Consider the following 13532-nt stretch of genomic DNA (forward strand, 5'->3'; position numbering starts at 1 on the left):
GACATGCTATGCTCAATAAATAGTTTTAAATATATTTAAAAACTGTACTGCACTTTCTTTCCCTGAAATTTTCTTACAAATCATGATGAAATCAGCTTTATATAAAGAGATCTCAAAAAGAATTGGAGTGTTTTTTGAAGGCATTCAACTACAACTCATCTAATTACCTAAATGTTTTGCAAGACAGTTAAGCGGAAAAGTCAGAGGATCAAATTTATGTCACAAATTATTTCTTTTGCAACACTAAAAAATACTTGATCCATTATTCAGAGAGTGATCGATATTCTCCAATTCCATTTTGTACCTCAAAAAAAAAAAAGATTTACAATATCCAGGAAGTAGTCAATGTTTGTGCAGAAGAAACCTTTACTGCTGTATGATCAACAGGTAATTGCTTAAAACCTTTCTCTAAGCACAAGAACTACATAGAATGCATCAAATTATGCATTAGAATGACAGAATACCATTTTGAACTATATAGGGTGTTATACATCACAAAAAAGAATGCACTTGGCCTTGATGGGATTACCTATTCCCTGTTGCAGTATCTATCTGATAGTTTCTTTCAAAATGTTCTGTTCCTATTTAACAGAATTTGGAATAGAAATTTGCAATTATAATTTCTGCACTAAATCCTAGTAAAATTCCACAAAATCCATTTAACTATAGACCAAATGACTGTGTAAAGTTTTTGACAAAATAGTAAATACATGTCTTTTTTATAAAATGGAAGAAAATGAACATATTTCATTATATCAAAAATGGTTCCCGGAAGAAACGCTCAATTGACAATCTCTTGGCAGTGGAAATCGATGCTTGAGACCTTCTTAAAAAGGATTCATTCAATATCAGTAATTTTTCATATTAAAAAAGATGATTGAATATGGAAATGATGAGATCATGAAAAATCTCTATAATCTGAACTCTAGTCATTTACACTTTTTTTTTTTTTGCAAAAAAGAATTTTTGAAATTTAAGACTTTGAGATAACTCTGTCTAATAGAAGAATTAAACTGCCATTGTTCTATTTCCATCATATTTTATTTAATAATTGCCATCCTTTATGAATAAAAAAATTTTACCATTTCAAGACAAAAACTTTAATCGTGGTAAAGGTATATTTGAGATACTTAAAAGAGTTCAAAAATTAATAATTATGAATAAAATAGAGAAATTTTTCATTAGACAAATTTTTTGTAATTTTCTTACATCTCAGTTATTATAACTGTAAATAAATAAAAATATGCGACAGTCAAGAATAATATGGAGAGAGAAAACAAAATGAATGAAAGTTTTTTCATCCGTTTATTAGGTGTTCATAATATTCTGCAAGCTTTTAATTTCACATGTGTGAAGAGAAAAAACATTAAAACCATGGGGGTTGAATAGTAAGGAAAATTTTAAAACCACAAAAAATTCTAACAGCAAAACAAAAAGAAGCTCTACAAATTACAATGGCCTTTTTCTTGTCGTTGAAAGAAATTTTGTTTAACGGTCATTGCATACTGAAACAATCCAGCATACCAAACAAATTTATAACAATCTTACCAAATCAATGGAATAGTAAACAAATAACAGAAACAATGATAAAATATTTCAACAATAACTTGGAAAAATGGCTTCATATGAATTGATATTCAAATCATTTGATACTTACATATATATAAAATATATACTTTAATTTTAAAATATTAAATAATAAACAGAAAAATTTAATTCTCAATATCTTTTGGCACTATTTTTGGACTTGTAAATAAATATTCTTTTATTTAAAAGCTATTTCACAATTGAATAGCTAGTTTGCAAGTAATATATATATATTACATATATATATATAATATAATATAATGCTATTTAATGTTATTGCATTGCAAACTACTGAAATTTAACTTATTTGAATATATTACAATGATATGTACATGAATATAGCTAATTTCAAATATATGTACAGAAGAAAAAAAAAGTTTGTGAATTTCATGATACACAACAAAGATCTCTTGAATAACTTTGTTCCGGTGCACATTTCAAGAGGTGGTTCATCACAGCACGAGCAAGGTAACTAGCAGTAATAGTGGTTGGCGAATCAAAAAATTGTGACATATCCCCTTCATGATCACCACCATTATCTTTCTGATACATGATGAAAGCTTCTTCAACAAGCTGAAAAGATTTTAAATATTAAAAAAAACATACAATTAAAGTATCCAAAAATTTATAATAACCATTAGTAGAATAAAATTAAAATAGTGTTTTATTTAAAGATGCACTAAAAAAGAAATATAATCTTTTTTCAGAGAAAGAAATAATTTTCCCGAAACAATATCTACAAAACTGCAAAAACAAACAGACAAACGAAAAAATGAATATGTTTATTAAAATCGCACTCAGTATAAAAAAAAAAGTAACTTCTAAGAAATTATTATTTTTGCAATATTTTACAATTTCATAAAACATAATTTAAAAACCATTCATTTAGAAGCATATTATATGCCTCATAGAGAACAAGTAACTTCCATAATGCAAGTATTCATTATTGGTTTTATTATCATATCTTGATCAAGTTACTTACTTAATGAACTACTACTATCTGGAAAATTATCACGCTCATCAATTTTCCCCCCACATAATTGATCTTCCATCATGAAATTAGCTAGCTCAAAAAACTTCAAGAAGTTTCAAAAAAATTTTCAAGTTTTAACAAATGGCACTTCTAATATCAAATGTAATCTATATCTATACTTATAATAAAGCTCAATGTGTGTAGTGGTGCTCTACAGGCTAGATCGTTCGACCTACAGCTACCAAATTATACCTTGCAGGTCAGGAATGTGCACCTAGAGTCTCTTTTTTTGAATTTGAAATTAGAATTTTAATTATTAATTAAAAACTAAATTTTCCACTAAAAAATCTTTTTATTTCCCCACTGCCAAATGAGTAAGGCTTTAGTTTTTTTCCCCCACGCTAATGAGTCTAGGCTTAACATATTTTCGGCCGATTATTTCAAAGGATTCTGTTTATTTTCTTAGTGTTTGATGCACTGAAAATTAAAGATTGTTAATTAATCGATCTTTCAGTTCATTCTTAAGTACTTTTGAATTAAAATAAAATAGAATAAAGGAAATTAAAAATTTCTAATCTGTGTAGGGTTACCCCAACTGGCGTAGAAAATTCCTGCATTTGCATTACCATAAATGGCATTGAAAACTCATGCAAGCGCATTTTGTACTGATTGTTGACAACTCTATTTTCAACGGATACGGACTTGGTTTTGAAGGCTTAACATGTTTTCGACCGAGAATTTCAAACGATTATGTTTATTTTCTTAATGTTTGTTGCATTTAAAATTAAACATTGTTAATTAATCGATCTGTTCATGATGAATCTGAGAAAATTCTGTTCATGACTTCTTGAGATATTATATAAATTAAGAAAGATATTCTATAATTCCCATAAGGTTTAAATACTCAGCAACTCTGTTTTCAGTACTTATATTTTTAAAAAAATACTTTGTTTCAGTAAAAAATGTTCTTATATTAATTGCTGATTAATCATTTCCACCTGAATTTAAAGCATAAATTCTACAGGAGCTAACAGAAAATTAGGGAGATACATATTACATCATGGCTGAAGGCCTTTATAATATTATGAATGAATTATATGACTATCAAAATTTGAAGTTTTAAAATATTTTGATGAAGGAGCTATTAAAATAGGAGTAACATAAAATATTTAATTATTAAAATTTTAACGAGTATTAAGATTGCCAAACCGGCTGGTCACCAAAGGCGGCTAGTTTTTTTTAATATCTTGAAAACTTATATATTTCTCAAATTTTTTGTCATCAAAATAACATTATCTTACTATGCAAACATTTTTAATGCTTTTTTTAACAGTAAATTTACTCTCCAAATACATATCTTGCTGATAAACAAAGAGAAGCTATATGGAAGAAAAAAAATTACTTTTCAAAACATAATTTTTTTTAATGAAAAATAAATGTCTATGAAATATTTTAAAGATATAATACCTTATTCATATCGATGGTAGCATTGAAAGATAATTCTGGATTTCTCTCAAGGATAAGATAAACAACCATAATGAGCTGGAAAAATAAGAATTGTTCACTTCTTGTATATTAATTTTACAACACAAATTGAATACTTTATCACAAAAAGAAAAAGACAATCATTTATTATTATTTTTTGAAATTAAATAGCACAGAAGCATCTATTGATTAAACAAGCACAACTCAAATTAAATACATTTTAACAACCATTAATTGTTATTGATTAGCTAGTGTTACAAATCAACTGATTTGTCAAGATTAAAAGCTACTAAAGATGTCCATTAAACATTTGGTGTAATTTGGTCTTTATAGTTCATCAACAAAGTATCTTTAAAGTTTAAATTTTGATAGACATATAACTCATACTATCTTAGAAAATTTATATCATTGTGTTTCACTGTGTCCTGCATTTTCCTAATATTCCTCATGCATACAATCACATCATGGTGACGTGCAGTAATGTTTAAAAATGTATCCTCTTAAAAAGAAATTCATCACCTTTAAATTAAATCTTAATTTGAAAAACTACAAAATTTCAGAAGTTTATCAAAAGCATTCTTTATATTGAAAGTTAGTCAACATAAAAAAAAAGTTACAATTAAATGTTAGTAGCAATAATAAGTTTCATATCAGCAATGAAACATATTGCCATAAAATGAGCAACATAATTTATATTTAAAAAGAATTAAAATAAGGAAAATTATAAAACAAAAAAAAAAATCAGCCCCAATGAAGTTTTTTTTTTTTTTTTTTTTTTTTTAAATTTTAAAACAAAACAATAATTAGTTTTGTGCTATAATATTTTTTGAAGTTATTGGAGGGGAAAATTATAGTTAAGATTTTTTTAAATTGCTTCATTACGTGCATATTTACCCACCAAAGAATGTAAGTGCCAAGGTTTAGTAGATTCAGGTAAAACGGTTTGAATTATACAGCATCAATGAGCGTGCGCACACACACACATTATTAGTAGACATAGTCAAGCTAACAAAGCAAAAATAACACAAGATACTACAAGTTTGGTCATGTCTTTTGCTTTGTCAGTTGCTGCACTGTTTTCAAACAACATATAGGTTATTCTAAAACACAGTTTATAATTTTAAAATGATGAGAACCACATCCATCAGGACCACTCTCTCTAAATTTCTATGCAACACTAATTGTAGGAAATCTGAACATTGATAATTAGTTGTTAAAACTAAGGTATTCCATTCATAAATCCAAGATATTATCAGATCATTGTAGCAAAAAAAGCATCCAAAAAAAAAACATTACTTAATACAAGATTTCTTCAAATTATTAGACATATTACAAAATTACAGAATAATCATTCCTAAGTTATTCATATTTTCCTATGTCAACATATTTTTGGTATTCTTCTAAAATTTGTTCAGCAGTATAATTACCACAAAAATCAAATAGTGCTTAATGTTATTTATTTTATAAATGCTTAAATACATATCGATAATACTGTCTAAAATCAACTTGGAAGTAATTATGAGCAGGAATAACCAATGAATATTTCATCTTAATTCAGATATGATATACTGCATTGTCATAGATAATTTATTTTTATTTTAATGCATTTTTGCACATAATTTTATCTCTATTATTAATAAAGATATTGTGTATGTCTGTATTAAAGTTTATCAGACCAGTTCATTTGACCCAGAACTATGAAACTTCGCACATATATACTTCAGAGTGAGAAAAATTTGTATTTTGAATGTGCATTTGAGCATTTTTTTTAAAACATTTTAATTAAAAATTAAGAGAGCTTTTTGCCACTTTCCATAATAACTTCAGAAAATATTACAACACAAAAATAATTTTTACATCATCTTAAAATCCATAATAAAAAAGAAATAAAAATTCTTTTCTGTTACTAATATTTCATTCTACCTTTTTACCACTGATAATCAAGATACAAAGAACCCTATTATTTTTCAATGTGAAGAATATCTCAGTATGAAGCATATTTATAATAAAATTTTGAATATGGTGGTAATTATTACAGCTGAATTTTAATTTCAGAAGTGAACAAGAGTAATTTTTAATGTTCTCAACGTTGTAAACATTTTAGAGTATTGTGCTTTTAGCTTAACATTTTTCTTCCTCATTGTGTTACAACTAAATTTTTTGAAATGAAATTAGAGAAATTTTTATTGAATAATCCTTCAATATATTATGTAAAACATGAAAGATAATTAGCAAAATGTAAAAAAAAAAAAAAAAAAAAAAAGAAATGAATAATTATTCTTTCTGATTTTATATTTTTTTTTACAAACAGCTTTGATTAGAAAACATGTTGCTAGATTAAGTAAAACTTCTGTATACTTTAAAAAAAAAAATTAGATAAGATGATAGAAAATTGAAGAGTCTCATAGTATAATATAGAGAATGGTGCAAAGCTCCTAAATTAGTATGATTACATGGCTATAAACATTTGAAGTTTCAATTGAAACTTTACCCAATCAATAATTCCAGTCAATTAGCTAATAATTTTATGAGATAAAGATGAAGTACAATTTGTTCAAAAGATGTAACAGCAATTTTATACTTTGGACAAGAGGTAATCAATAAATTAATGCAAAATGTTGAAAGAAATTTGTAGTAATAGTCACCATTAAATAGATAAATAGCATAAACATATTCTGCAGTTTATAAAATTTTAAAAAATAATTTTATAAAACAATAAAAAAATTATAAATAGTAACATATAAGCAACAAAACTAATAACTATAAAACAAATTTTCATCCAACTTCTATCATTTGATGAATATGAAACATGAATTACAAAATTGAAAAAATTACAAAAATGTTTTAAATGAAGGTAAAATTTATTCATAAATGACCTTCAAAAAGATAACTTATAATAATAATGAGCAGCATCAAGCAGCATATATTCAAGAATTAGCCACTGTTCAGGAATAACATACAAAGAAAAGGCATTAAACATCATAAATTATACATTCTCCTTTATAAATCTTCTATAATATTGTATTATAACATATTTTACTGATAAAAAATTAATCAAATATTAATTTAAGCATATTCAATATCAATAGTATTATCAAAATAAAATGTACTTTTATTTTTAAATATTACCATTACACCTAATGAAAAAAGCTTACTTCGACTAGAATCTGTCGATATTCAGGTAAAGCAACCCTGCTCAGAAACATTTCAACTTCTGTTGCAAATTTCAAATCATAAACAGTCATTTCTGTTAAGGTTGGTTGCTGTAAATATTAATTAATGGAATAAAAACATTATTATAAATCTCAGTGTATAGTTAAATATTGATTAATTCCAGTCCTAAAATATGGGACAGTTTTTTTAAAATATTTTTTGCGTCTTAATATATATTTCTATTCATAACAGTAATGAAAAAAATTTTCAGATAATAGAAGAATATAAATATTTTTCAGATTTTTATACAACATAGGAGCTTTCAACGTGCATTGTTTTTTGCAAGTTAAAAATAAGAATAATTTTCTTCAGAATAATTTAATTTTGAAATTTTACAAAAATGGAAATCTAGGTAAAGCATTCTGTGTCACAATAAAAACTACAGAAGAAATTTAACCAGGAAATAAAGAAATAATAGATGTAACAGAACAACAACCCTTCAATCAAATAAGGGATATGCTGAACACATGGGAAATTATTGCATCTAATGTTCAGAAGTATTGTCTTGATACTTCTATAATGCGTGCTAAAAATTATTTTAACTATAAAGCTGCAACAAATTTTTATCAAATTTTGAAGCAGAGACAAAAACACATATTTTTTGACAACTTTCTTGTAAAAAAGCATGTGTTATTAATAATAAATTATATTATTATATATATGTTTGATAATATTTTTTTAGAATGGAATGCATTATCTTATTTTACATGGATTTTTGTGGAAAAAAATTGTTTCGCTTAAGAAGGTTAATTTCTTTTATAACTAATCAATGCTATTAATTAGTAAATAAAAAACAAAATTTGTAGATAATTTTAAGGTATCAACATTTTAAGAAACAAAAGTTGAGAACATATCCAATATTTGAATTATGCTCATTATAAAAGACACATTAATAGAAAAAAATGAAATTAAAATGCCAATAAGTAATTGGTTCATATACAAGAAGAAAAAAAACCACATGTATGATGAAGGTATACATAAAATATTTTATAAAGATCCTCCATGGATCCAAAAACTTATAGACATAGAAAAAAAACTGAAAGAAATATTTTGATGCAATAATTTTGGACTAAAGGAGTGGTCCAAAATTATTTAGTCTATTACTGGAGAAAATATTTTCAATTAATAATGGAATCAAATTTAATCCTTGAATAACATGGTCATTCTAGAACAATACAGAAAAATTATTCACCTGAGGTAAATGATAACCTTCCACAATGATACCTTCAGAAGTTCTGGTCATTATATCCCATACACGATCATAAAAATTCTTTGGTACTCTGCACAGAGCTCCTTCAATCTGCCGTCTTTGATGAATAGACAATCTGAAAGGCAAAAATATTCCTTTAAACACACAGAATTATATATATTTCAACAGCCATACAAAATACAAACAAATAATATTATATTTAAAAACATTGAAGAGAAATAATATATTACTTTTGTTTGGCTTGTAATAAACAAAAGTAACTTTTTGTTTGCTTGACTATTTTTTATTCATTTTATATTATCAGCCATTTAGTGAAAATTGATTTAAATTATTTCTACTATCATATTCTTTATCCAATAGAAATAAAAACTTTTCTATTAAAAGAATAATTTAAAGTTAATAATGAAATATATAAAACAATAAAAGATTTAAAGTGCTGTTAAAAAATGAAATTATTATAAAAACCTATTTTTCAGCTTTTTGTTTAAAAAAAAAAAGCTTGAAGGATTACAGAAGAATTTTAAATGTATCATTCAAACATTATTATCAGTGAAATTGAATCATGACTGCTAGAGAGAAACATAATAAAGCTTTGCTGGTAAAAATATTGAAGCAAATGGAGAACGAAAGAGAAGTTGTGACTTTTTCAGAGCTTGTAAAAAAGAAAACTAAAGAAAAATTGGGCGGCAGTTTAAACCAGTTAAAGTTACAATTATTTAATTCAAAGAGACATGTGAAATAAAAAAAGTTATGTTTTTTAAGAATGAATTTGATTGGAAATTGATTTTTAAAAATATGAATATATTGAATTACATAGCAAATAGATAGCAAATGTTATAGTTTTCAAAAAATAATACAAAACAAACAGGTACCAAATATTTATATTTGACAAAAATTCATTAACAACATATTATCACTTACTGTGAATTAGTACTATTATCTGATAGTGTCAAGACACGATACAAAACTTTTCTGAGTTCACTAGGAGATAAACTTTCCAATGGCTAAAAAGAAAATGAATTACTCATAATTAATAGTATCAATCTCCAAAACTCTATAAAATTTCTGGAATAACTTATCTGACTACAAACAAGCATTTAAAATAATTATCCTTACTTATAAATAAAGAAGAATTTATATCTGTTAGCACTCTGTAAGACAAATGTTTTACTTAGAGCTACCAAATTTGGCATAAATATACTTTGGAGAGTGTAGGAATGCATACCTTGGTGTGATTATTTTTGAAATTTTATTTATAATTTTAATTAAAAATCAAATTAGATGATTTTGGGGTTTTTCATAATAACTTTTAAAAATATTAATATACAAAACATTATTTTAACATTTGAAAATTAAAAAAAAAAATATTTTTCAATTACATTAATTAAATTTTTCAATTACATTAATTAAATTGTGTAATTCTTTTTTTTTTTCAAATTTTGACAGTTTTAATTTTTTGCATAATTTTGCACAGATTTCATTGTTACAATGAAATTCAAATTATTTCACACAATATTTATTCTTATAATTGTTTTAAATAAAAGAAAAAAAATCTGCTTATTTTCAGCTCAGTTTATGTAAAGAATAAGAAAATAAAATTATTACTAGATTAAAAACTATAAGCTACTAGGGAAAACATTATTTGAACAATTATGCTATTAATGGCAGTACAATGTTGTAGGACTCGACATCACTTGGATGTTTTAAGTACAGAGCAGAAAACAGATGAAAACTATTAAAATGACAGAGATTCAATATTTCTTATAATTTGATATTAAAAATTCTTTGTTGGGGGAAAAAACATGAATAATAAGTTCAATAGAAGAGATTCAATTGAAATTAAACAATTAATAATCATGACAAAACAGATGATCACCAAAGGCAACTAGTAAATATTTTTCAACAATATGTATAATATAACAAGAATAATATTCTATGTTTAATATGCATGTTTTTGTTTGTAATCATCACCATAACCTTAAAGCATCATCTTGTTCAAGAATTATATTAGTTTGAAATATATATATATATATATATATATATACCAAAATGTTATTTACATCTAAAAAATACATAATTTATTTTCGTTGTTTTAAACACATCAACAGAAGAACTATGGAAGAACTGGTAACTTGCGATATTAGCAAATTGTCACATTAGGTAGTTAATAATACCAAATGAAGTACTCAGATGGTATTAAAATAATGATAGTAATAAAAAGAAACATTTTAAAATCATCCATCCCACAGCTTAAATATTAAAATCAGAAAATACTTCACAGAGCTTGAAACACATGCTTAAGTCCATTGAAACAATACATTACTTTTCTAACAATTTATTTAAAACTATAAACCAAGCAAAAAATAAAATGCATTTTCTTGCCCATTCTAATAATATGACATTGATTATACTAGACACTAACAACATTACACTAGGCAGCAGAAAATGCTTTAGAAAACTAGGCATTAGATAAAATTTTAAAGCAAGTAATTCAATTAAAAATTTGGAAACCCTTATCATTTGGATTATCCAAATTTCAAATAATATTTCATCCATTCATTTTTATCTTTCAAATAAAGATTTTTTAAAAATAAAAGTAAAATACATATTATTCTCTAATATACTCTGATAGCAAAGAATTATTATCTCTATTTTACTCTGATAATATATTCTCTATTATATTCTTATATTATACTCTGGTTAGTTCATTCAGATATTGATATATTTTTTTTTTCTCCCTTCAATGAGAAATTCCACTAACAGAGCTATGAAACTTTTAAAACAATAGCACATAACAATACTACATATTCATATTCACGATTTCAAAATCCAAAGGACATTTTTGGGCAAGATCAATCGGATAACTCACTAATAAATAAAATAATTATTTTATTTATTAATAAAAGAATTTAACAATATTCCACAATCAAAATGTGAAATACGAAATTAGCAAACAAAAATAAATTCATATTAAGAGCTTTAAATGGTGTAATTTATGATTTAGTAATATATATACGAGTCAACTAATGAAGCTTATTTAACTATTCATAATAATTAGAAATTTGATACTTACAGGAGGATTTGAAGAGAGGAACTTCATATGCAAAATCATTGCCTGAAGAACCCATCTGCAAAATATAGTAATACAAATTATTAAGATTTTATATTATACTAGCCGCCTTTGGCGACCAGCCGGTTCGGCAATCTTAATGATCGTTAAAATTTTAATAATTAAACATTTTATGCAATTCCTACTTTAATAGCTTCTTCATCAAAATATTTTAAAACTTCAAATTTTGATTGTCATATAATTCATTTGTAATATTATAAAGACCTTCAGACATAACGTAATATGTATCTCTCAAAGTTTCTGTTAGCTCTCGTACAATTTATGCTATTATTTAAAGTGGAAAGGATTAATATGCAATTAATATAATAATATTTTTTTGCTGAAACAAAGCATTTTTTTAATAATATGATTACTGAAAACAGAGTCACTGAGCTTTTAAACTTTATGGGCACTAAAGATTATCTTTCTTAATTTATGCAATATCTCAAGAATTTGTCAACAAAATTTTCTCAGATTCATCATGAGCAGATTGATTAATTAACAATGTTTGATTTTAAATGCATCAAAAACTAAGAAAATAAAACGAATGGTTTTAAAAAAACTACTTAAAAAACAATGTACTTAAAACTATAAGCATATACAAAACATATATAACTAACATAAATACATTTTTATTACAAAAGCATACAACTAACCTAAAAATAATTTAAATCAATTCCTCATCCGTTGATAATAATTGTCAGCAATCAGAACACAATGTGCATGCGTGAATTTTCAACGGCAGTTATGGTAACGCAAATGCGCGAATTTTTCTACGCTAGTTGGAGTAACGCTATGCGGATTAGACATTTTTAATTTCGTTTATTCTGTGTTATTTTAATTCAAAAGTACTTCAGAATGAATCTGAAAGATCGATTAATTAACAATGTTTAATTTTAAATGCATAAAACATTAAGAAAATAAACAGAATCGTTTGAAATAATCGGCCGAAAAATGTTAACCCTAGCCTCATTACTTTTGGGGAAAAAACCTGAGCCTTACTCATTTGGCGGAGGGGAAAATGGAAGATTTTTTTGGCGGGAAAGTTAGAATTTTAATTATTAATTAAAAACGAATTAAAAATTAAAAAAAAGGGACCCCAGGTGCACATTCCCGACCTCTAAGGTATACATGTACCAAATTTGGTAGTTGTAGTTCAAATGGTCTGGCCTGTAAAGCACCAACACACACACACATTGAGCCTTATATAAGTATAGATATATATGACAATAAACAGAAAGGCCATTCATATAACTTCTACCGCTAAATAGATTCAAAGAATTAATTTTTTCACTATTTTCAAATTTGATTTTTTTTAATTGGCACTAATTTAAAATGAAAATATTTTTGTAGGAGAGAAATTGATTAACCCTTGACTGGGGAGGTGAAATGTTAGGACTTAACTGGGGAGGTGTGGTCTACGAGACCGCATTTCATTTACACTCAAATTTTCTAATGAATGTATTAGTATGAAAAATTGCCAATATATTTTGCAGATATTTTTCTTGATATATAGATATATTTTAGAAATTTTTCAAAATATATTACTATTGAAAAAAGTAAATGCATTGGAACATACATTTTCTTCTCAAATTACATGTTATAATAAATAATATTCTTGAAAAAGCATATTACTTTTAACATTTTAAATCATATTAAAAGTGTCTGGAGCATTGCTTCATAATAGGATCAGTAAACTGGATGATATTTCGGGGCCCAAGTTTTAGCATAATCTGCTAAGCCTTGTTTATCACTGGGACACTAACAGGGAGATGCGGTCTAAGAGACCGCATCTCCCTGTTAGAGAAATAACTGAATTATTTTAAAAAGCATCTGCTGAAATCGGTTGAAAAAGTGCATGTGTATTGAAGGTCACAAAACAGGAAGCTACAGGGTCAATCCATTCAACTGAGCTAAAAATAGAATGGGGTGACAGAAAATCCATCGTTAGCGGT

At 25.6% G+C, this 13532-nt stretch overlaps 1 protein-coding gene across 3 annotated transcripts in view; it reads right to left on the reverse strand.

The window, feature by feature from the left end:
* Positions 1–1286: 1286 nt before the first annotated feature.
* LOC129983675 (probable phosphorylase b kinase regulatory subunit beta) overlaps positions 1287–13532 on the reverse strand; it is a 50564-nt gene continuing 38318 nt past the window's right edge. For all 3 annotated transcript variants that reach the window (XM_056093253.1, XM_056093252.1, XM_056093251.1), the window contains 6 exons: positions 11542–11596; positions 9390–9472; positions 8451–8583; positions 7201–7308; positions 4028–4102; positions 1287–2160 (listed from right to left, as the gene is read on the reverse strand). In XM_056093253.1, coding sequence (XP_055949228.1) covers positions 1975–2160; positions 4028–4102; positions 7201–7308; positions 8451–8583; positions 9390–9472; positions 11542–11596 — 640 coding nt within the window. In that variant the 3' untranslated portion in view covers positions 1287–1974. The remainder of the gene's footprint in view (positions 2161–4027; positions 4103–7200; positions 7309–8450; positions 8584–9389; positions 9473–11541; positions 11597–13532) is intronic.

The sequence above is a fragment of the Argiope bruennichi genome, chromosome 9 (assembly GCF_947563725.1).
Source record: "Argiope bruennichi chromosome 9, qqArgBrue1.1, whole genome shotgun sequence".
NCBI classification, from domain to species: domain Eukaryota; kingdom Metazoa; phylum Arthropoda; class Arachnida; order Araneae; family Araneidae; genus Argiope; species Argiope bruennichi.